Raw genomic sequence first — 24,091 nt, forward strand, 5'->3', positions numbered from 1 at the left:
TGTTTGCCCGGCCCTGACCCTCTGATCCACTCAGCCCTCTTATAACTTGGACCTGTGTCTCTATGTTTGTTCACTTATTTTCACTGTCTCTCCTCGCGTCGAGTCTCCGGTCCTCCCAGTCTGTGGGTCTATCTGTCTGTCTCTCTCTCTTCCTCCCGCCGGTCCTTCGTCTCTCGTTGCCCTTGAGTCTCTGGTCTCTCTGTCTCTATGTTTCCTCGCTGTTTCTATCGATCGGCATCTCTCTGCCCCAGTACCCTTCCCCACCTCCACATCCCACATGCCCCAGTGCATTTCCAGTGCCCTCCGCGTCTCCCGGTTGCCCAGGGGATGTCGGGTCGGGTCCCCAGGTTACCATGGAGACGTTCAGGGCCCGCCCCTCGCCCATGATCACAGAGGAACGTCATCGCGCCCCCCGCGCACGTACACACGAAGGACCCTGCTGACTACATCTCCCGGAAAGCATCTGGCCAAGCCTTTCTCCATTTTGCGGTCTAGGAAGTAGAAGAGGCCCCTTCCTGTAGGGAGTTGCCATGGAGACGCGGTGGGGCGCCGACGGAGTTCTAAGGGCGGCCGTGATTGGTGCAGGATCCTGCTAATCTCAAGAAGGCCCGCAGAGAATTGAGGAAAACGTGGTGGGGGGCATGCGCGATCTGGTAGGCGGTACTGCTGTCTGTTGTCCCGGAGAGGCTTGCGCATGCCGACGCACGGATTCGAGGCGGGGAGCATGGGAAGAAGCGGCCAGGAGTGTGACCTGATCATTGCGACCACCGCTAGGGGACGGGAGGAGAGGGTGTAGAAACGGGGGCGAGGGTGGGGGAAGGGCAAGGAGGTGCTTGAGCTGGTGCGCGGAGCATCCTGGGAGACGTAGTCCAGCGGGAGGGGGAAGTCAAAGACTGCGCGTGCTCAGGAGCGCGGAGCGGCCCGCTGAGCGCAGAGGTGAGGGCGGGGTCCTCTTAACCCAGCGCAGAGGGAGGGCTAGGGTGGGGACCGGGGCGGCGGCTGCAGACTCAGGGATTCTGGCTCCCCAGTGAGACCGGGAGGGCGGGGAACGAATCCGGGCACTCCTTGCGGGAGCGCCCAGGGCTAGAACGAGAGGCTTGTCAATCACTACTCGTTGCCACGACGACAGGCTTTGGGAGCCCCGCCCCCGGTTGCCTAGGCGTCGTCAGGACCTTCCTGAGCACCCTGGAGCGGAAGTTGCCGCCTGGGCCTCTGGGAAATGTATTTCGGGACCCTCCGTAGGTACCTGCCATCTTGGCTATGACCCAAGTTTCTCCCAGGGTTTCAGGTTGACTTGGCACCTTGAAGAGTGGAGGCTTGGCCCCCAGAATGAGGCGGCCCTCGAAATCGATGCCACCCACGAGGGGATGATTCTGCGGTGCCATCCCCTTCATAAACGCAGATTCCTTCATAAAGCCGCAGCTGCAGAAGGAACAGCGCGAGGAGGGAGGTCAGCCCCACTTGCAAATGGGGAAACAAGTTCTCAGAGGCACAGTGACCTGAAGATGGGCGGAATCAGACTCTCGGGACTTCCTTGCAGGCTCCTGTTCCAGCGGTCTTGGAGCCTTTGCCGCCCCCCCACCCCCACCCCTTGCGAAGGTCCCCCATCCCCTTCCAACCCCACCTAAATCAGGAAGCTGAGATGGGGCATTGCGTAGTGTCAAGTTGGCCTCAGAAGATAGGACTGAGTAGGGAGAGAGGATGCCGCCTGGGAGCTGAGCCATACAAGTGACTGCACAGGTTGATATGGAGGATTAGGTGGAGTGAGGCTTCCAGGCGGGGAGGGGAATGATGGTGGGGCCCAAATGAGGAGCCAAATCTAAGTAGATGAGAGAGTAGAAAGTGAAGTAAGGGCTGGCGTTGGGTAGGGGGAGACGCCAGCAGTGATGCTTATGCCCAGGCTATAGGTGTATAGATGCCATCCACCTGGTAAAGAGAGAGCTGTAGCGCAGGAATGAGGTTGCACATGTAGAAGAAGGGAAGGATACAGGGGACAGAAGTGTCTTCTAGTCCTAAAAAACAGCCTGTGGGCCGGCATGGTGGAACAAACCTGTAAGTCCCAGCACTTTGGGAGGTCAAGGGAAGAGGATCGTCTGCTTGAGCCCAGGAGTTCAAGAACAGCCTGGGCAACATAGTAATATCCCATCCCTACAGAAAAATTAAGAAATTAGCCGGATGTCATGGCACACACCTGTTGTCTCAGCTACTTGGGAGGCTGATCTCTGGAGCCTGGGAGGTCAAGGCTGCAGTGACACGTGATCTCGCCACTGCACTTCAGCCTGGGCAACAGAGTGACAGCCTGTCTCAAAGAAAAAAAAGAAGCCTGTGTTTGGAGCAGGGAGACTATCAGAGACTTTGCACAGGCCCAAGTGGAGAGAAGACCAGGGATACAGGTGGCTAAGGGAGGGCTTCCAGCTGCATAAGTCTGTGGGGTGTGGATGGCCTTTCTTTGCCTGTTTCCTCATCTGCCTTCCACATGGGGTAGGTCTGAGGATCAAACGGTACAGTGTAGACTAGGCAGTGAAGCATTCACTGTCTACTCCTGTTGCAACAGCCTCATCCTATTTCTTCACCAGGGGCAGACACTGGCCTCAGATACCTGACCTGGTACCCTCTATGAGGCCTGCGGTGCTGGGCTCCCCAGACCGAGCACCCCCAGAAGATGAGGGGCCTGTCATGGTGAAGCTAGAGGACTCTGAGGAGGAGGGTGAGGCTGCCCTATGGGACCCAGGCCCTGAAGCTGCACGCCTGCGTTTCCGGTGCTTCCGCTATGAGGAGGCCACAGGGCCCCAAGAGGCCCTGGCCCAGCTCCGAGAGCTGTGTCGCCAGTGGCTGCGTCCAGAGGTACGCTCCAAGGAGCAGATGCTGGAGCTGTTGGTGCTGGAGCAGTTCCTGGGCGCACTGCCCCCTGAGATCCAGGCCCGTGTGCAGGGGCAGCGGCCAGGCAGCCCCGAGGAGGCTGCTGCCCTAGTAGATGGGCTGCGCCGGGAGCCGGGCGGACCCCGGAGATGGGTGAGTGAGTGACCATGATTGGGGTTCAGGACTGGAGCACCATCCAGCTCGGCCTCACCCTGGGTAGCACCATGCTTTGCCAGACACACATTCTCCCTTGTGGTACAGAAGTGGCCACCTGCAACAGAGACCCTGTGCAAGGCTGCCCAGGGCAGAGGGATTCCAGGGCCAGACTCCCCAGCCCATTCCTGCATCACCTCCAGTCACATGGACGTAGGAGCTGCAGGCTAGGGGGATATGGGGAAGGTACTAGAAGGCCAGGGTGTCAGAGCAGGGGAGGGACTGCAGGTGGTCCCTTTGTTCTTTGCTTAGGGCCAAGGGGAGGTAGGTCCTCGGAGGACCTAGTCAGTAGGTATTTACAAGGCGGGCCCCTGGGATCCTACAGTGGGATGGGCGCCCACAAACCTCAGGTTGCGGCCAGCCTTCCTCTCTGGTAGGACCTCTGATGGTGAGGGCACCTCCCCAGGTCACAGTCCAGGTGCAGGGCCAGGAGGTCCTATCAGAGAAGATGGAGCCCTCCAGTTTCCAGCCCCTACCTCAAACTGAGCCTCCAACTCCAGAGCCTGGGCCCAAGACACCTCCTAGGACTGTGCAGGAATCACCACTGGGCCTGCAGGTGAAAGAGGAGCCAGAGGTTACAGAGGACTCAGGTGAGGGCATGCAGGGGGGGCGCGCCTAAAGTCTGGTTGGGTGAGCCAGGGAACCTGGCCTGAGCAGTCAGTCTGAAGTCCACTGGGCCAGATTTGTTATAAATGGAATGGTGTCCATGTGCCAGCAGCCCCCACATTCCACCCAGTCAGGTCTCCCCTCCACCACAATCACTACCCCTGACACACCAAGCCTGACTGCCACAGCCCTGTACCCACGAACCCTATGGCATGGAGCAGACTGTTGGGGCTTCCCAGTACGGATGGCATGTGGTGTTCAGTCCCCAAGGAGATGCATTAGGCAACATGTGCTTGTCACTGGGGAACAGACAGCAGGCCGAGGTATAATTAGGAGCTGCTGAGGGAGGACCTCGTAGTGTTAGGGGTATGACCCCTTTCACCTCCCAGGCAGCGCACCTGAACTAGCTGCTCACACCCTGCCATTCCTGTGTGGACCCTTGTACAATACCTCTGACCGCCGCTGACCATCTTGCCCCATGGTTCACATAGGGTGACAGGGGCACAGACCTCAGCCCATCTCATCCCACTGCAGCTCAACCCCCGGCCTTCCAGGGTACTCTGCTTCACCCAGCCCCTGAGCTGGGCCCTCAGCTACCCTGCACTGCCCTCCCCAACCCAAGCCCGCAACCAGGAATCCCACCTCTTTGCATCCCAGCACCTGGCACACCACTAAGAAGGGCAGTGGGGTGGAAACTCGCTCAGGCTGCCTGATCCCAGTTTTCCTCTCTAGATTTCCCGGAGTCTGGGCCTCTAGCTGCCACCCAGGAGTCTGTACCCACCCTCCTGCCTGAGGAGGCCCAGGTAAGTCCTGCCCAGGTCCATGTTCTCCTCCTTTCCCTGGAAGTTGCTGGGTGGGGTCAGGTAGGTCCTTCCCTGAGCCCAGCCAGGCACAGATGAGCAGTGACCACTGTGATTTCAGAGATGTGGGACCGTGCTGGACCAGGCCTTTCCCCACAGCAAGACTGGGCCTGAGGGTCCCTCATGGAGGGAGCACCCCAGGGCCCTGTGGCATGAGGAAGCTGGGGGCATCTTCTCCCCAGGTAAGTGAGATGGGGTGTGGTGGGAGTAGGCCCTCCGCATGGACAGCACCATCTCTGCCGACCCCGCTCCTGGCCCTACGCAGGCAGCCCTCTTACTCCAGCATCCCTAAGTTCCCCCATTCCCTAGATCGTCCCCTGTAAGGTTCAACCTCCTCTGGCATCTTCTGCCCTCAAAAAAAGCCACCCACCACTACCACTGATCCCACAGCCCCTCTACTTTCTTTTTTTTTTTTTTTTTTTTGAGACGGAGTCTTGCTCTGTCACCCAGGCTGGAGTGCAGTGGCGCAATCTCGGCTCACTGCAAGCTCCGCCTCCCGGGTTCACGCCATTCTCCTGCCTCAGCCTCTCCGAGTAGCTGGGACTACAGGCGCCCGCCACCACGCCCGGCTAATTTTTTGTATTTTTTTAGTAGAGACGGGGTTTCACCGTGGTCTCGATCTCCTGACCTCGTGATCCGCCCGCCTCGGCCTCCCAAAGTGCTGGGATTACAAGCGTGAGCCACCGCGCCCGGCCCTGCCCCTCTACTTTCTAGAAACTCCCCACCCTAGTAAAACCTTTTGCAAGTAGGGCGAGTATTCCCCGTACCCACATTCTCTCCCAGTCCTGCTATCTGGGATGGCCTCCTGGGCTTGCATCCTGCTGGTCAGGCATCATGACAGGTAGGGCTGGGACCTGACAAGGACAGCAGGTTAGTAGACAGAGCAGGTGGGCAGGAGGGACCTTGACACAGGATAGAGATCCTGCCCAATCATCCAGCCATTACAGACCAGAGGCCCCCTACCATCTACCTCTCAGCCACCACCTTTGTCTGGCATCATCAAGTCCCCCTACACCCCATCTTCTGTTCCTTCCTGTTCCTGAGACCCAGGGTCTCCTCTTTCTTAGTTCACACCTTTGTTTTGGTGGAGCTCTCTGGGTGTTCTGGTGTAGAAGATAAAATTCTAACATGTCCCATATCTGAAACACATTGTCTAGCCCTCAACATTAGATTGAAGTTTGGCTGGAAGAATTCTTTTTATTAATACAGTCACAGACCTTTTTTTATCACTATTGTTGGTGAGCCTTTTCAGTTTGAAATTCACATCTCTCAGTTCTGGGAAACCGCCTTGCAATGTTTCTTGTATTTTCTTCCCTTCTATTGCTCTGCTGCTTGTTTCTGGGATGCCTGTTACTTGGCTATTGGCATCTGGGATGGGTCCTTTAATGTTCTAATCTTTTCACTCCAATTTTCCATTCCTTTGTCTTTCTACTCTATTTTTCTGGAAATTTTCTCGCTTGTATCTTTCAGACCTTCTGTTAAGATTTTCATTTCTGGTAGCTTTTTTTGGGGAGAGGTCTCACTGTTTCACACAGACCAGAGCACAGTGGTGCCATCATAGCTCACTGTAACCTTGAACTCCTGGGCTCAAGTGATCCTCTTGCCTCAGCCTCCCAAGTATCTGGGACTGCAGGCATGTGTCACTGTACCTGCTCATTTTTAATTTTTTTATTTTTTTGTAGAAACAGGTTCTCACTATGTTGCCAGGGCTGGTCTTAAATTCCTGGCCTCAAGTGATCCTCCCACCTCGGCCTCCCAGAGTGCTGGGAGTACAGGCATGAGCTACTTCATCTGGTCTCTTCTAGCATATTTTTAATTTCCAAGAGTGTTTTCATTCTCTGAATGTTCATCTTTCTAGCTGCCTCCTGTTGCTCTTTCACTTACAATGTCTTTCCTTATTTCTCTGAGAACAGCAGTAACTTTTAAAAAAAAAAGTGTGATCTCTATTCTCTCCTAGTTGTTGGCTTATATGCAAGAGAGGGGCACCACAAATCTGGCTGACAGCTCTGAGCAGGTAGATGTGGGGCTTACTGGCTGGAAGGGACATGGGGGAACCCCAATCCCCAAGGAGACCCTTTTCTTAGGGTATGTGAGCAAGCAGCTTGAGTATGAGTGGATGCTGCAAACAGATCCATCGGATGTGGCTGGGCCAGTTTGGGGGCACTCTCCACTGTAAGCATGTTCCGTTCCATCGTCTGAATCCTACAAGAAGGTAACTTCAGCCTCCTGCCAGCATCCTTGTGAGAGAGATTGATATCTCAGCATCCAATGGGACTGTTTACCTAATAACCCTGACTTTCTCAGTATGGTTTCTCACCCTTAACATAGCCTTCTGCCAGGATGGGAGAAGAAATCCAGAAGTCAGTCATGGCAGTGCATACTGTTGGCTCAGAATTCAGCGCAGATAGAGCCAACAGCAGCAGCCCTGCCCAGCATCTGCTTCTGAAACAGCCTCTCCAACCTGGCTGGTGCCCTGCTCATTCACCTGCATGGCCAGAGGTACCAGGTACCTCCAACTCCTGAGTTTTTAGAATCTTCTTAGCCAGGCGCAGTCGCTCATGCCTGTAATCCCAGCACTTTGGGAGGCCGAGGCAGGTGGATTGTTTGAGTCCAAGAGTTCCAGACCATCCAGGGCAACATGGCAAAACCCCATCTCTACTAAAAAATAATACAAAAAACTAGCTGGGCATGGTGGCGCATACCTGTAGTCCCAGCTACTTGGGAGGCTGAGGTGGGAGAATCACCCAAGCCAGGGAAGTCAAGGCTGCAATGAGCTGAGATGGTGCCAGTGCACACCAGTCTGGGCAATGGGGGTGAGACCCAGTCTCAAAAAAAAAAAAAAAAAAAACCAGAAAAACAAAAGAATATTGGGAATAAAACTGTGCCTTTTCTTTTTTTTCTTTTTTTTTTTTTTTTGAGACGGGAGCCTTGCTCTGTTGCCCAGGCTGGAGTGCAGTGGCGCCATCTCGGCTCACTGCAAGCTCCACCTCCTGGGTTCACGCCATTCTCCTGCCTCAGCCTCCCAAGTAGCTGGGACTACAGGCGCCTGTCACCACGCCCGGCTAATTTGTTTTGTATTTTTGTAGTAGAGATGGGGTTTCACCGTGTTAGCCAGGATGGTCTTGATCTCCTGACCTCGTGAGCCGCCCGCCTCGGCCTCCCAAAGTGCTGGGATTACAGGTGTGAGCCACCAGGCCTGGCCAACTGTGCCTTTTCTCTGCAGCCAAAGAGGTTTATCTATCTATTTATCTACTTATTTATGAAATGGAGTCTTGATTTATTTATTTAAAGGACAGGGTTTTGCTGTTTTTCCCAGGCTGGCCTTGAACTCCTGACCTCAAGTGATCCTCTTGCTTCAGCTTTCCAAGTAGCTGCGATTACAGGCTCAAGCCACCGTGACACCTGGCTCAGAGAGGTCGTTTTATGTCTTCATCAGGAGAATATTCTGAATAGCTAATACATTCGTATGTTAGGAAATTCAAAAGGCACAAGATGGTATACAGTGGAATGCCCCTTCCCTGCCTGGGCCACACAGTCTTACTCTCCAGCAGCCAACATTGCTTGTTTCTTATGTGTCTTTCTAAAAAGATTCTGTACATACAGAAGCAAAGACATTCATAGACACATGTTCATTCCCTTTTTTTTTCTTTTGAGACGGAGTTTCGCTCTTGTTGCCCAGGCTGGAGTGCAATGGCGCGATCTTGGCTCACTGCAACCTCCGCCTCCCAGTTCAAGCAATTCTCCTGCCTCAGCCTCCCAAGTAACTGGGATTACAGGCATGCGCCACCACGCCCGGCTAATTTTGTATTTTTTTTAGTAGAGACGGGGTTTCCCCATGTTGGTCAGGCTGGTCTCGAACTCCTGACCTCAGGTGATCCACCCACCTTTGCCTCCCAAAGTGCTGGGATCACAGGCATGAGCCACCGTGCCTGACCCATTCCTCTTCTTTTTTTTTGAGACGGACTCTCGCTCTGTCGCCCAGGCTGGAGTACAGTGGTACGATCTCGGCTCACTGCAAGCTCCGTCTCCCGGGTTCATGCCATTCTCCTGCCTCAGCCTCCCGAGCAGCTGGGACTACAGGTGCCCGCCACCACGCCTGGCTAATTTTTTTGTATTTTTAGTAGAGACGGGGTTTCACCGTGTTAACCAGGATGGTCTCAATCTCCTGACCTCGTGATCCACCCGCCTCGACCTCCCAAAGTGATGGGTTACAGGCATGAGCCACCACACCCAGCCCCATTCCTCTTCTTTACAACACACATGGGCCCGGTGTGGTGCCTCATGCCTCTAATCCCAGCACTTTGGGAGGCCAAGGCAGGCGGATCACGAGGTCAAGAGATAGAGACCATCCTGGCTAACACGGTGAAACCCCGTCTCTACTAAAAATACAAAATATTAGCCGGGCGTGGTGGCGGGTGCCTGTAGTCCCAGATACTCGGGAGGCTGAGGCAGGAGAATGGCATGAACCTGGGAGGCGGAGCTTGCAGTGAGCCGAGATGGCGCCACTGCACTCTAGCCTGGGCAACAGAGCGAGACTCCGTCTCAAACACACACGTACACACACACACACACACACACACGGGCTGGGTGTGGTGGCTCACGCCTGTAATCCCAGCACTTTGGGAAGCTGAGGCGGGTGGATCATATGAGGTCAGGAGATCAAGACCAGCCTGGCCAACATGGTGAAACCGTGTCTCTACTAAAAATACAAAAAATTGGCCGGGTGCGGTGTCTCATGCCTGTAATCCCAGCACTTTGGGAGGCTGAAGTGGGCAGATCACCTGAGGTCAGGAGTTGGAGACCAGCCTGACCAACGTGGAGAAACCCCGTCTCTACTAAAAATACAAAATTAGCTGGGTGTGGTGGCGCATGCCTGTAATCCCAGCTACTCGGGAGACTGAGGCAGAAGAATCGCTTGAACCCAGGAGGTGGAGGTTTGCGGTGAGCAGAGATCATGCCATTGCACTCCAGCCGGGGCAACAAGAGCAAAACTCTGTCTAAAAAAATTAAAAATACAAACAATTAGCCAGGCATGGTGGCGCATGCCTATAATCCCAGCTACTCAGGAAGCTGAAGCAGCAGAATCGCTTGAACCCAGGAGGCAGAGGTTGCAGTGAGCCGAGATCACACCACTGCACTCCAGCCTGGGCGACAGAGCGAGACTCAGTCAAAAAAAACAAACCGCACATGGATGCTTAATCTCCACCCTGTTCCACATCTGGCATTTTTTGTGCATCTTCCAACTTCAGTACACAGCAGCAAGTGCTCTACATCTTTGGATAGCTACACAGAACCCCACTGTGGCTCACTGTGGACACACCATTTAAAACCTTGTACGTAGGTCATTTAGTACAAGGGGAACACAACTGTTGAAGAAGTACCTAAAAATGGAATTACTTGATCAAAGTGTAGGACATTTGCTGTTTTGATGGATTTTACCACACTGTCTTCCGGTTTATGCTCACCAGCAATACATAGGAACACTTGGGTCCCTGCAGTCAGGGTGTGGAAATGGCAGATGAGTTTAGCCCTAAGGTGCATTTTTCTTTTTTTTTTTTTTTTTTTTTTGAGACGGAGTCTTGCTCTGTCACCCAGGCTGGAGTGCAGTGGCGCAATCTCGGCTCACTGCAAGCTCCGCCTCCCGGGTTCACGCCATTCTCCTGCCTCAGCCTCTCCGAGTAGCTGGGACTACAGGCGCCCGCCACCACGCCCGGCTAATTTCTTTGTATTTTTAGTAGAGACGGGGTTTCACCGTGGTCTCGATCTCGTGACCTCGTGATCCACCCGCCTCAGCCTCCCAAAGTGCTGGGATTACAGGCGTGAGCCACCGCGCCCGGCTGCATTTTTCTTACTAGGAGGAGATGGAGTGTATTTTATGGGATATAAGCATTAGTTACATTTCCTGTCCTGTTCACATCCTTTGCCCACGTTGTCTATGAGGTTGCTGATCCTTCTTACTGATTTATTGTAGCTCTTTACTTAGGAGGTTAATTAGCCCTTTGCCTGTGGAGAGTTTATTCGTTTGCCATTTGTCCTTTTTTAATTTTTTTTATTTTTTGGCCATTTGTCTTTTGACTCTGATGTGGTTTTTGCTGATTTCCTTTGATGTATTCTAATTTATCTAACTTTTCTTTGGCGACTTATGGATTTTCTCTTACCCACTAAAAGCCCTCACTGCTCTCTCAGTCTTCTTGATTTAACTTCCTCCAGGCTTCCGCCTTCTCCAGGCCCTGATTCTCAGTTGGAGTTGCTGGTGCCTCCTCCTTCACCCAGCGTCTGACGCTGGAGTGCTCACAGTGTGGCTGGGACCCACTTCTCTCCTCTGTAGACACCCACCCCTGTGTTGATCACTTGCAGGCCCTGGGTTCTGTGTGCCATGTGTATGCCCTAGAGCCCTTGCTCACGTTTCCCCACAGCCTGCATGAAGTCTGTGTTCCTCAGATGCCCCACAGACATCACAAGCAAGGCACATCCAAACCCCAGAACACCATCCAGGAGCCTGTACCCTCTTTCTGTTGGCTCCACCTCCAGCCTTCGAGACCCACCCACTTCCCTGCATTTGCTGAGACCATCATTTTCCACCTAGACAATGCCCCCACGCTTGCCCTACAGCCCTTCCAAAAACGATTTTTTCCAACTTAAATCAGACCTAGAAAGCTTTTTCACATAGCCCAGTCTTCCTCCTTGCGCTGGGTTCTGTCTCATTATCACCTCATCAGGGAAGTCTGTACAGATAGAATCCCTACCCCTGCCTTTGTCACCTCCGTCCGTCTCTTTGGTCAGTTTCAAGTCCCTGTAGTTCACACTGTGTCCCCGGGGCTGAAGTGGGTCCGGGCACGGTGGGCATTCTGTCATGAATGAATGGTCCCCTTGTGTATGCAGGGTTTGCGCTGCAGCTAGACAGCATCTCCGCAGGTCCAGGTAGTGTAAGCCCTCACCTCCACGTCCCCTGGGACCTCGGCATGGCTGGCCTTTCTGGCCAGATCCAATCACCCTCCCGCGAAAGTGGCTTTGCGCATGCGCTTGTGCTCCCCAACGATCTGAGGAGTGAACAGGACCCCACGGACGAGGATCCCTGCCGGGGTGTGGGCCCTGCTCTGGTCACCACCCGCTGGCGCTCCCCCAGGGGCCGGAGCCGGGGCCGCCCCAGCACTGGGGGCGGGGTGGTTAGGGGCGGCCGTTGCGATGTATGTGGCAAGGTGTTCAGCCAACGCAGCAACCTGTTGAGGCACCAGAAGATCCACACGGGTGAGCGACCATTCGTGTGCGGCGAGTGCGGCCGCAGCTTCAGCCGCAGCTCGCACCTGCTGCGCCACCAGCTTACGCACACCGAGGAGCGGCCGTTCGTGTGCGGCGACTGTGGCCAGGGCTTCGTGCGCAGCGCGCGCCTGGAAGAGCATCGGAGAGTGCACACGGGCGAACAGCCTTTCCGTTGCGCTGAATGCGGCCAGAGCTTCCGGCAGCGCTCCAATCTGCTGCAGCACCAGCGCATCCACGGCGATCCCCCGGGCCCTGGCGCTACGCCCCCGGCCCCTCCTGGTGCGCCCGAGCCTCCCGGCCCCTTTCCGTGCAGCGAGTGCCGCGAGAGCTTCGCGCGGCGCGCCGTGCTACTGGAGCACCAGGCGGTACACACGGGCGACAAGTCCTTTGGCTGCGTCGAGTGCGGCGAGCGCTTCGGCCGCCGCTCAGTGCTGCTGCAGCACCGGCGCGTGCACAGTGGCGAGCGGCCGTTCGCCTGTGCCGAGTGCGGCCAGAGCTTCCGGCAGCGCTCCAACCTGACGCAGCACCGGCGCATCCACACTGGGGAGCGGCCGTTCGCCTGCGCCGAGTGTGGCAAGGCCTTCCGCCAGCGGCCCACGCTCACGCAGCACCTCCGCGTACACACGGGCGAGAAACCCTTTGCCTGCCCCGAGTGTGGCCAGCGCTTCAGCCAGCGACTCAAGCTCACGCGTCATCAGAGGACACACACCGGCGAAAAGCCCTACCACTGCGGCGAGTGCGGCCTGGGCTTCACGCAGGTCTCGCGGCTCACGGAGCACCAGCGCATCCACACGGGCGAACGGCCCTTCGCCTGCCCCGAGTGCGGCCAGAGCTTTCGGCAGCACGCCAACCTCACCCAACACCGGCGCATCCACACGGGCGAACGGCCCTACGCATGCCCTGAGTGTGGCAAGGCCTTCCGCCAGCGGCCCACGCTCACGCAGCATCTACGCACCCACCGACGAGAGAAGCCCTTCGCCTGCCAGGACTGTGGCCGCCGCTTCCACCAGAGCACCAAGCTCATCCAGCACCAGCGCGTCCACAGCGCCGAGTAGCTCCAGCCCGGACGCACTGTGTCCGCCGTGGTCAGAACACCTACCTCCGCTGGTTGTTGTGAGGCTGGCAATTACATAAGTATAAGCGGGTCCTCCCAGGGCTTGGCTACTGTAGGTGTCCAATAAACAGTAGATGGAAACTGGGTCTCCACCCACTCAGTGCCTCCCTACCTGTGCGTCCTTCACTCCCCACCCTCCAACCCCCACAGTGCTGGGCTGGTGTGCTCCCTCTGCAACCACGTGGTTCCTGTGAGAGTTCCCCTCCACAACACCCTTCTTCACCCTGACAGAGGTGGCTCCTAGCATCACCTACCCCGCGTGTGGGATGGCCGCTATACCAAGCTTCTGGTTTACACTGAGGGAGTGGACCAGCAGGAGGTGGGGCAGAACTGCCCTGGGCAGTCCAGCCTCAGCTCTCCCTGGGCAATGGACCTCGGTTTCCCAAACCCAGAGAGGAAGAAATGTTCTCTGTCAGCATCCACCAAAGAGTCCATATGTGCGTAGCACGGTGCCATGCCTGATCAATCAGGGTCCAGTCAAGACACAGAGCGCAGCTTACTAGGTGTTAGGTGATTGATGGGAGAGTGAGAAGGTTAAGTCAATCTGTCTTAGAAACGGGAAAGTTCCTGCAGGAAGCAGCTAGACCCTTAGGACTAGAGGAACAAAGAGAAGCATTGCAACTTAGAAGCTCCAGTGAGTTTCCCATGGAGCTGGAACTCAGGCCCCTGAGAAGGGGGCACTGCTGAGCCAGTCCTGGGGTCTCTTAGCTGGCAGGGAAGCCATGTGGGCCTGAGGGGTACTGCTCAGCTGGTCTGGAGGTCTCTGTTCCCAGGAGGGTGCCCCATAGGCCTAGGAGACTCCTTAGGAGGGGGCACTGGTGTGGGTGTCTCCAAGGGGCCCAGTGAGCCTGGTTCTGGGAGGTATGTAAAAACTGTTGCTCCTGGAAGGACCCGCTGTTGCCAAGGGGAAGAGGTGCTGCTGCCCTAGTCTCTTCTCCCTTTCCAACCCGTTCCAGCCTGCCCCTAACAGATCTGCAGGTGAAGAGGGGTGTTTGTAGTCTCTGCCCTGCACGGTGATGCCTAGGTGGGTAGGTCTGGAGCCCAGCCTTGTCTGGTGATGAAATCCCATGGGATTTTGACACTGAGACCAGGGCCTCCAAGGGTTGGGAGAATCCTCAGGGACGTTACCAGCCTCCTGAGCCCCAGTCCTCCTTGCTCCAAGTCAGCTTGATGATTCCCATGATACTACCTCTCCCACCCCAGCTCAGCCGTCCAGCTACCCTTACCCTAACAGCACCCTACTCCCCGAAGTGGTCATGAGCGGCCAAGGCTTTCTACCTTTATCTACCTATCAGTAGGAGTACCCGCTGAAGAGTTGTACTCATGGGGACATTCAGCATCTCACCCTTAGTACTAGAGGAACAATGGGAAGCAGTGGGGTCACAGCACTTCTTACAGCTGGGAACCAAGGATCCCACTTGGATCTGCCAAACCCCAAGTTTGTGGGTGGAACTGTGCCTAAACTTGATGCCTGCAACCTGCATGCTCCCCTCCACACCCTGTCATGTCTGTCCCCCGGGGCCATGGGCCAAGCCAAACCCCAGGAAAGGACCCAGACAGGCCAGATTCTCCCTGGCCAACCAAGATCATGCGATCCAGCAGGAGCAAACTGATCCAGATTCTGCCTCAGGATGTCCTTGTAAAACTCCTTTACACCTAGGAAATCATTTCCTAGTTTTAAAACTGGAAGATTTTACCTGGAAATTCAGATTTTTCCGGACTTTCCTGTTCTTGTGTTTACAAGCAGCAGGTGATGAGGGTGTAGGACCCTGCAGATGGAACCCCAGCCAGTCTGAGAAGCAAAGGCTGCAGGCCCTGGGCCAGTTTCCCTGCCCCGCGGTGATCATTCCCATCACTAGAGCTGAAGGCTTCTCCCACTCTGGCCCCATGCACATTGGAAGGTTTCAGTCAGTAGTAGATTCAGCAGCAAACCACTGGAAATGCAGCTTAGGTGAAAGTGGACAGATGCTGAGAGCGTAAGTTCAGCACACTGCAGGCTTCAGGGCAGCGTCTCCAGGACCCAGTGCCATTGCCTATTTTGCCCTAGCCATCTTCCCTTCCATCCCATTGTCCAGGTCCTTCACACAGCCCCTCTCCCCCAACCCTCCAGTGGGTGACTTGGGTGCAGGTAACACAGGGTGAAAGGCAGTTTCAAAGAAGGGGTCTGTGTGCAGGAGGGTACAGCTTGTGCCTTAAACCCCACTCAAGGTCTTGTTCTGGACAGGTGTCAGGCTAGCCTTGGCCTGGGCATTTCTAGGAACAGAGACTTGAGGTTTGTGTGTCCAAGCTTCTTCAGCGGTGTAGCCGGACTTTCCCCTGCTGTTTCAAGTCACCCTAATCCCCAAGACTGAGGGCCTGGCCTCAGGGGAAGCAGACAAGCCAGCCTTGGCCAGAAGCCACTCCTGGGGGAGGACATGAAGAATCCGAGGAGTGGCACCTGGGCCCCTCCGCGGGCAAGTGCCACCACACCATGCCCTCACGGGGCTGCTAGTTTCCGTGGTGACGGCCGGACGTCGCTGACCCGCAGAGTTCCGTTTCCTCCCGCCCTCCGAGGCACGCTGAGCTGATTGGATGGGAAGCTGACCCCCGCCTCCATCCCCCTTTCCAGATAGTAGGGTAAGCGCAGAGGCTGCAGTGCGTGTCCGCTGGAACTTGGGGCCCACGCCAATAGCGGCCCGACTCCGCCCCCACGTCGCGTTCCCCAAGTGTCCACCCCGACAGGTCTTCCCCTACACCACCGTAACCCTCCACAGTGCTTACCACTCTCTGGCACAATACATGTTTTGTTAGTTTACCTCAATCAGAATCTCCAGGAACGGGGATCTTTGGGTTTGCGATGGGACAGTGAGGGTGCTCGACCTCGCACCCTCTGGGTAACGCCTCTAGTCTCACTCAGGGTCTTGCCGCGATCACCCTGCCTTGTCTGTGACCTATGGGGTCAAAGGCAGGCGGGGCGGGTGGCGGCAGCAGCGGAGGCGACCACCCGCGCCGCGCTCCGCACCTATACAACTTAGGATGAAGTGACCGCGAGCAAAGCGGCCCACGTCTGCCCCACTCAAAGATGGCGGCTAACCCCGCTTCCTGCCCGGCCCCGCGAGAGTCGCCGGAAGTGACCTGCAGGGCCGCCGAAGCGACATCGCCAGGAACGGAAATACCCGAGTCCAGCCGAAGGAGGCCGAACCCCAAACTCCATCGCTGAGCAACGCAGGTTTGCGGCGGCTGCGCAGGCGCACAACGCAGGCCGGGAGGGAAGAGCCAAGCGGCCAGGCGGCGGAAATATCCGAAGCGGCGGGGCGCCCGAGGCCGTTGCCGACCTCCGCGCTAAAGCCGCTGCTGCCGCGGAAGACGATCCTCCAGTACCCACACGCCGTCACCGCGGCTGCCGTGTCCTCCTCCCACCCCTAGCCGCACCCCCTCGCGGAGGGATCAGCTGAGCGGCCAAACGGCACGGTCCGGGGAGCCCCGAGCCCGCAGCTGCAGCGGGGCCTGAGACCAGAGTTGGCGAGGGCAAGGAAGGAGCGGCCCGGGGCAGTGGGGGCGGGGCCGGGCGGGCCCGAGAACAGCCGAATTTGGCCGAGCGCTGCCGAGCGAGCCCGAGGCACTGGGCCAGGCCGGAGCCGGACTACGGGAGCCGAGGCGGGCCGCGCGGTGGGCGCGGAGAGGAGCGGAGCGGCGCGGCAGGCCGGGCGGGTGGCGGCAGCAGCGGAGGAGGCCGCAGCTGCGGGTCCGAGGAGCGGAGGCGACGCGGGCGGCGGCGGCGGGGGGCCGGGTGGCCGGGGTCCCGGGCCCCGCGGCGGCGGCAGCGGCGGCGGCGGCGGCAGGATGATCAAGCTGTTCTCGCTGAAGCAGCAGAAGAAGGAGGAGGAGTCGGCGGGCGGCACCAAGGGCAGCAGCAAGAAGGCGTCGGCGGCGCAGCTGCGGATCCAGAAGGGTAGGGGGTCAGGGGATGGGGTTGGAGCTGGAGGTCGGAGGTCAGGGCCCGAGGCAGGGTGATGTCGGAGTCAGGAAGGGGTAATGCGGTTGCTGAGGGTCAGAGGTGGAGGGCCCCGAGTGTAGGGGGGGGTCGGAGGTCAAGTCTTGAGGGTTGGGATCATGCAGTCACGGGGAGGGGGTCAGAGATAGGGGCCCGGTATGTGGTGGTTTAGGATATTAGGAAGGCCTGGTGTCTGCTACTAGGGAATCGGAATCTCAGAGTCAGGCAGTGGAGTGGAGGAGCTGGGGACTCGAGAGTCTGGGGGTTAGACGGGAACTTGGGTTTGGGGTGACAGGCGGAGAAGAGAGGGATAGTAGAGGCCAGGGGTTGGAGATATGAGTGGAAGAGGATTTAGTGTATTATGCTGGGGTCTCTGGGAATCTCATAGTCAAACGGGTGAAGTAGGTTGGAGGACCAGAGACTCATGGGCCTGCCTGAGAGTCACAGCAATTTGGGGTTTGGGGTGACAGGTGGAGGAAGGAAGGTTAATGAGTACCAGGGATTGGAGACAGGGGTGAGGGGAAATTTAGGCTATTGTGCTGTGAACCTCAGAGTCAGAGGGGGTGGGGTAGGGTGGTGGGGGTTGGGGACTTGAGAGTGTGGGGGTCAGATGGGAAGCTGGGTCTGAGAGACAGAGAAGAGGAAGGACAGTGAAGACTGAGGGTTGGTGGGGGTGGGCAGGATCTTTGAGTTGGGGTGAACAGGTAGATACTGGAGAGTGGAGGTCATGGATGGGGAGCCTGGGGTTTAAGTCAGTCAGAGGATGTTTGGGAATGGGGGCATTTGGGAGCTGTGGATACAGAAATGTTGGGGGTTACCCTGGGTCAGGAGTTGGGACACGCATACACAACTGAACATGCATGTTTAGGGTGTGCTGTGTATCCACAAGAGCCAAGCTGGGGAGCAGGGAGAGGGCTGGAGGTGTGGAGCACAGCCCAGGAGAGAGGCCTGGGGGTCCAGGAGGAGACCATGGGGGCACTGCTAACAAACACCTGCCCTAAGTGTCCTGCTGGCTCCCTCTCTCTCTCTTCCCCTCCCTCTTTCTGTCCCCCACTCTCTGCTGCCCAAACCCAGACATAAACGAGCTGAACCTGCCCAAGACGTGTGATATCAGCTTCTCAGATCCAGACGACCTCCTCAACTTCAAGCTGGTCATCTGTCCTGATGAGGTGAGGGTGCATATGGCTGAATTCCCAGGAGCAAACCAAGGGTGTCCCCACTGAGAGGAGGGAGACATGTTCTGCCCATCGGGCCCCACAGGATGGAACCCTAAAATTTTCTTCTCCCCCTTTTCCTCCCAGGGCTTCTACAAGAGTGGGAAGTTTGTGTTCAGTTTTAAGGTGAGTCCCAGGTGGGCAGGGATGGCTCCCTGGACTGAGGAGGCAGCAGCTGAGGCCCTTCCAGCCACCTACCCATCTCTCCTTTCTTTTCCTGGAACCAGGTGGGCCAGGGTTACCCGCATGATCCCCCCAAGGTGAAGTGTGAGACAATGGTCTATCACCCCAACATTGACCTCGAGGGCAACGTCTGCCTTAACATCCTCAGGTGAGGGCACTGGCCCTCTACGGCCCTCCCCAGCCCTGCCCGCCAGGCCTCCCTCATGGTCTTGTGGGCACTACATCAGACTCTGTCCCTTCCCACCCCTTTGTTGTCTGTGGTTTCTTCATTTCCCAGTCATCTTCCTCATGGCCTGACCTTGGTTTTCTCCCTGGCCTGTCCTGCTCCACACCCTCCCTCCCAGCCTCTCACATGCCCACTCTCCTATGCCCTGGATCTGACCTGCCCAATACCAGAGAGGCCTGTGGCAGTCTCCCACTCAACAAGCCCTGACTCTGATGCTCTCTGTCCACAGAGAGGACTGGAAGCCAGTCCTTACGATAAACTCCATAATTTATGGCCTGCAGTATCTCTTCTTGGTGAGTAGGAATAGGTGGTTGGGTCTGGGGAGATTGGCCTTCTGTCCCTCTGGCCTGTTGACCCCCCGACCTATACTGGCCACAGGAGCCCAACCCTGAGGACCCACTGAACAAGGAGGCCGCAGAGGTCCTGCAGAACAACCGGCGGCTGTTTGAGCAGAACGTGCAGCGCTCCATGCGGGGTGGCTACATCGGCTCCACCTACTTCGAGCGCTGCCTGAAATAGGGTTAGCGCATACCCACCCCTGCCACGGCCACAAGCCCTGGCATCCCCTGCAAATATTTATTGGGGGCCATCGGTAAGGGTTTGGGGGGCGGCCGGTGGGGGAATCCCCTGCCTTGGCCTTGCCTCCCCTTCCTGCCACCTGCCCCTAGTTATTTTTTTTTTTTTTTTACCACCATGTGATTAAGGTCGGCGCTGCCTCCCCCGACCCACTCAGCGATGGAAAATGAATTGGCTTGTCTAGCCCCCCTGCTGGGTGCTTGTTCAGCCCCCACTCTGGGCTGCGGAGTGGGTGGGCAAGGGGCCTGGGTAGCTGGGCCCAGGCAACCCACCCCTCCACCTCTGGAGGTCCCACCAGGCTATTAAAGGGGAATGTTACTGCATGGCCTCTGCTTCTTACTTCTATGAGGTGGGAGGGGCAGCTGAGGTCCAGTAGGGCCTGCAAAGCTGGGGTGGTGGAAGGTGTGCTTACAGGTGGCATTGGAGCACCCTACAACAGGCTGCCCAGTGCCTGGGGCAGCTCTCAAGTTGGTGGGGATACCAGGCCTGAGCCTGGGGTTGGTTGGGATGAAGCCTACTCTAGGATGAGAAGCGTAGGCAGGATCCAGTGACCTCTGGCTTCCTGGCCAAGACGCCAGCACAGTGGAAGAAACAAGCCATCTCTAGGTTTGCCCCTTTCTTGTGTGGGTGGGCCCACCGAGGAGGAGGAGCCTCCTGAGGTTCCTTCTATCTGAGGCCTCAGGCAGAAGTCAGGGTCTCACGAATAAGCTGGGTCCTCAAGTGGAGGTTGGGTGGAAAGCGCCCACCCCGGTACTGGCTTCAGTCACTCGGGCGGGACTCAAACATGAAACACTCCGACGCGCAGAGGAAACGGGAACTGTTGCGCATGCGCTCGGACGCTGGCCCATTCCAGGGCACGTGCGCACGCGCGCTCCTGGAGCTTCCCAACCTTCCGGGTGCGGGCGGGGCATGTTACGTCACGTTGTTTAATCCGGAAACGGCGGCGGAGGCGACAGGACCGAGGGGCCTTAGTTGGTGGGCAAGTCGGGGATCCCAGAAAGAGAAGCGTGACCCGGAAGCGGAAGCGGGTGTCCGTCCCAGCTCCGGTGAGTGGCCCCTGCTGGACCGTGGATCCCGGGCGGGCGTGCGGGCGGCAGCGTACGAGGCCTTGTACTCGCCCGGGTGTCTGGTGCCTCGCTTCTCCCTGGGACCCTGTCGTCAACATCGAGGTCTCCAACACCACCTTGCTTTGGTGCCGGGCCCACTGACTCTCTGTCCTCGGTGTATAGTGCGACCCAATCTCCATCATCCCGTCCTCGGTGTACGGGATGCCCCAGCGCCCCCAACCGTCTCCCTCAGCATTCAGGGTCCCCAGATCCTAATGCCTTCTCCTGAGCTTCACAGCCCCACATTCACCTATTCTTGGTACTTAGGGTTTGCGCCCATCCTGTCCTCCTCTATCAGAACCCCCACAATTGCCCTGTCCTCGGTGCTCACAGTCCCCAAAACACCAGTGCGCCGATTCGCGTCGCACCCCGCTCTCAGTCGTATCAAGGACTCCAGGGCCTCACCCATGGGTCTGGAGAGGGAAGCTGAACTTGCAAGCCGTAACTTCTGTGGGGGCATGGCGATGAAGGAGGGGCTTGAGCCAGCACTTGGATAATTTTCAGGTCTACCTGTCCCCCTTTATGTGTCCCCGGGACAATCCCAGTGTTCTCAGCTGCTCCCTTTTGGCCCCTCATTCCTGCCTCCAGTCTCCGTTAGCCCCTTACCATTTGGCAAGGCTCCCTTGACCTTGTTCTGCTTCTTGCCCTCCTTCTGGGCCCCATGCCCTACAATTGGGCCTCACATCTGTCTCAGGCCTGCCAGTGAGCTTCTACCACCATGGACCTGTTGTTCGGGCGCCGGAAGACGCCAGAGGAGCTACTGCGGCAGAACCAGAGGGCCCTGAACCGTGCCATGCGGGAGCTGGACCGCGAGCGACAGAAACTAGAGACCCAGGAGAAGAAAATCATTGCAGACATTAAGAAGATGGCCAAGCAAGGCCAGATGGTGAGTGTGGGTGGTCAGGGGCAGGTTGCTGTCAATCAGGCACAGCTGTAACAGCAGTGAACAAGAGACCAGACACCAAACACAGGTGCTTTCAGCAAAACGAGTGGAGTGAGAGGTCAGCAGGGCGTCCCTAGTTTGGGGTCTGGAAGGCTGCCTCCAAGGAACTGGTATGAGATCCAAGGCTTGAGTGATGAGAGTGAGCCTACAGATCTGGGCAGGGAATGTGTCAAGCAGACAGAGCAGCAAATGTTAAAAGAGAGCCTCGACAAAATGGGAGATGACAGGTGAGCTTCAAGAGTTGGGCATGGACCAGACAATTCAGAATTGTGGGCCAAAGTGGAGCTAAATTGAAAAGTTAGGGATTACAGGGCCGGGCACGGTAGCTCAGAGACCTGTAATCCCAGCACTTTGGGAGGCCGAGGTGGTTGGATCACCTGAGGTCAGGACTTTGAGACCAGCCTGACCAACATGGTGTAACCCCGTCTCTACTGAAAATACAAAAAACTAGCCGGGCGTGGTGGCGCACGCCTGTAATCCCAGCTACTCAGCAGGGCTGAGGCAGGACAATCTCTTGAACCCAGGAGGCGGAGGTTACAGTGAGCCAAGATCATGCCACTGCACTCCAGCCTGGGCAACAGAGCAAGACTCTGTCTCAACAACAAAAAAAACCGGTTAACTATAAGGATAAGCTGGCCTGGCATGGTGGCTCACGCCTGTAATCCCAGCACTTTGGGAGGCTGAAGTGGGTGGATCACCTGAGGTCAGGAGTTCGAGAGCAGCCTGGCCAACATGGCAAAACCCCGCTCTACCAACAATTAGCCGGGCATGGTGGTGCATGCTTGTTATCCCAGCTATTGAAGAGGCTGAGGCAGAAGAATTGCTTGAGCCTGGGAGGCACAGGTTGCAGTGAGCCAAGATTGTGCCACTGCACTCCAGCCTAGGCAACAAAGCAAGAATCCATCTCAAAAAAAAAAAAAAAAAAAAGGATAAGGATAAGCTAAAGGGCCAAGAGGCTGGTAAGAGACAGCCAGAACCAGTAGGGAGAGCATGAAGAAGGAACACAGCCTTTGATGGGTGAGAGGGTTTTGGCCTGAACAGGTAGGCAGAGAAGATACCATTTCTTGGGATGGGCAAGACAGATGTTTGGAGAGGAAATCAAAAGCTGAGCCTCAGATAGGTTTGTATGTGATTCTGGATAGTTTGAGGTATGAGTTTGTATCAGGTGGAGGAAGAGACAGATTGTCTAGGCTGGGAATAAAAATTGAGGAATGGCTGTTGTAAGTCAAAAGAATGACTGAAAACATGGAGGGAAAAGGAATCCTAAGGAGTGAGCCTGGAGCCTTTATCATTTACAGATCAAGAGAAGTCAGGAGGACCTTACAAAGGAGCCCAAGAGGCAGAGGAGGGTTAGGTCAGAAGGAGGGAGGGACCAGTGATCATTGGCTTAGCCAGTCTCTGGAAACTTCGAGTGGAATTGCAAACTGGGGTGGTGGGGAGGGACAGCCAACTAATGGGGTGTCAAGAAGTGTAGGATAATCTCATTCCTGTGTCCTTGATAACCCTTGTCTACTCTGCAGGATGCTGTTCGCATCATGGCAAAAGACTTGGTGCGCACCCGGCGCTATGTGCGCAAGTTTGTATTGATGCGGGCCAACATCCAGGCTGTGTCCCTCAAGATCCAGACACTCAAGTCCAACAACTCAATGGCACAAGCCATGAAGGGTGTCACCAAGGCCATGGGCACCATGAACAGACAGGTGCGCTTTTCCCAATCGCTCTTCCCACTCCCACGACCCATGGGGACCACACTCACACTCCTGTCACTTCCAGCTGAAGTTGCCCCAGATCCAGAAGATCATGATGGAGTTTGAGCGGCAGGCAGAGATCATGGATATGAAGGAGGAGATGATGAATGATGCCATTGATGATGCCATGGGTGATGAGGAAGATGAAGAGGAGAGGTATGGGGAAACCGGATGGGAGGGTAGAGATGTTTGCCTGGCCCTCATGGAGTGCATAGCCCTCATTGAGTTTTATCTCTTCCCTAGTGATGCTGTTGTGTCCCAGGTCCTGGATGAGCTGGGACTTAGCCTAACAGATGAGCTGTCAAGTGAGTGCTCCAAATCCTGGACCCCACTTCCCACCCAAGGCCCAGCCACAGCCCCAAGCCCTCCCTTTCCCTGCATTACTCCCCTCCACTGCGTTTCTCACTCAGCCTGACCCCACCTGCTCAAACCCCCCCTTTCTCTGCAGACCTCCCCTCAACTGGGGGCTCGCTTAGTGTGGCTGCTGGTGGGAAAAAAGCAGAGGCCGCGGCCTCAGCCCTAGCTGATGCTGATGCAGACCTGGAGGAACGGCTTAAGAACCTGCGGAGGGACTGAGAGCCCCCTGCCACTCCAAGATAACCAGTGGATGCCCAGGATCTTTTACCATAACCCCTCTGTAATAAAAGAAATTTGACACTAGTCTCTAGGCCCATGTGACTTTTGGCCTGATGTGGGACCAGGCTGGGGTCCCTGGGAGAACAGGTATCACTAAGGCAAGAGGCACTTGGTACAAAGCTAAGGGTGGCGGTTTGGGGCAGGGGTGGACAAGCAAAGTCCACCTGGGATTTTCAGGAGTTGGGAGCTTCAGGTGAGCTGTGGACCCTTCTCCATCACCTCTCCCAAGATACTGGACTGCCCAAACACGCTGGTAGGATCTTGAGAGTCCAGGCCTCTGCCAGGCTGTAGTGCCCAACACTGTTTGGTCCAGTGATGGTTTAATGACAACACTCGAGGACAGTGCAGACCAAACAATAGAGGCAAGGGGGTGGCCTTGGGATTCACACAGGCTCGACTGTAGAGTAACTAAATCATAACACAGAGATGAATGATAATGTTAAGTGAACCCAGCAAAGGGAGATGGGGAAAAAAATCACATCTGGAAGGTCTCAGTTCACTGTGGGACCTTCTGAAGATGAGAAACAGCTACAGCACCAAAATTTAGGAAGCATTCAGTAGAGTGGCTGTGCTA

General features: G+C 56.4%; 3 protein-coding genes across 6 annotated transcripts; all 3 read left to right on the forward strand.

Moving 5' to 3' along the window:
* Positions 1-532: 532 nt before the first annotated feature.
* On the forward strand, positions 533-12,993 carry MZF1 (myeloid zinc finger 1). Its single transcript, XM_055239072.2, has 7 exons — positions 533-653; positions 1,281-1,450; positions 2,577-3,012; positions 3,479-3,662; positions 4,411-4,481; positions 4,600-4,720; positions 11,421-12,993. Exons 1-7 carry the CDS (start codon positions 642-644, stop codon positions 12,851-12,853), a joined length of 2,427 nt encoding a protein of 808 aa, XP_055095047.2. The 5' UTR covers positions 533-641; the 3' UTR covers positions 12,854-12,993.
* Positions 12,994-16,493: 3,500 nt separating this feature from the next.
* On the forward strand, positions 16,494-19,407 carry UBE2M (ubiquitin conjugating enzyme E2 M). The gene is made up of 6 exons (XM_055239093.2): positions 16,494-16,843; positions 17,960-18,054; positions 18,187-18,225; positions 18,327-18,430; positions 18,738-18,801; positions 18,887-19,407. Exons 1-6 carry the CDS (start codon positions 16,735-16,737, stop codon positions 19,025-19,027), a joined length of 552 nt encoding a protein of 183 aa, XP_055095068.1. The 5' UTR covers positions 16,494-16,734; the 3' UTR covers positions 19,028-19,407.
* Positions 19,408-19,738: 331 nt separating this feature from the next.
* On the forward strand, positions 19,739-23,541 carry CHMP2A (charged multivesicular body protein 2A). 4 transcript variants are annotated; one of them, XM_063615252.1, is made up of 6 exons: positions 19,739-20,345; positions 20,885-21,076; positions 22,654-22,833; positions 22,907-23,037; positions 23,125-23,186; positions 23,330-23,541. In XM_063615252.1, the coding sequence occupies exons 2-6, from the start codon at positions 20,909-20,911 to the stop codon at positions 23,455-23,457; spliced, it is 669 nt and encodes a 222-aa protein (XP_063471322.1). In that variant the 5' UTR covers positions 19,739-20,345; positions 20,885-20,908; the 3' UTR covers positions 23,458-23,541. The 4 variants fall into 4 exon arrangements, with proteins under 4 accessions (XP_063471322.1, XP_055095065.1, XP_055095066.1 ...); XM_055239090.2 differs by having other exon boundaries at positions 19,744-20,253; XM_055239091.2 differs by having other exon boundaries at positions 19,746-20,130.
* The last annotated feature ends 550 nt before the right edge of the window (positions 23,542-24,091 follow it).

This window comes from Symphalangus syndactylus, chromosome 13 (genome assembly GCF_028878055.3).
Source record: "Symphalangus syndactylus isolate Jambi chromosome 13, NHGRI_mSymSyn1-v2.1_pri, whole genome shotgun sequence".
NCBI lineage: Eukaryota > Metazoa > Chordata > Mammalia > Primates > Hylobatidae > Symphalangus > Symphalangus syndactylus.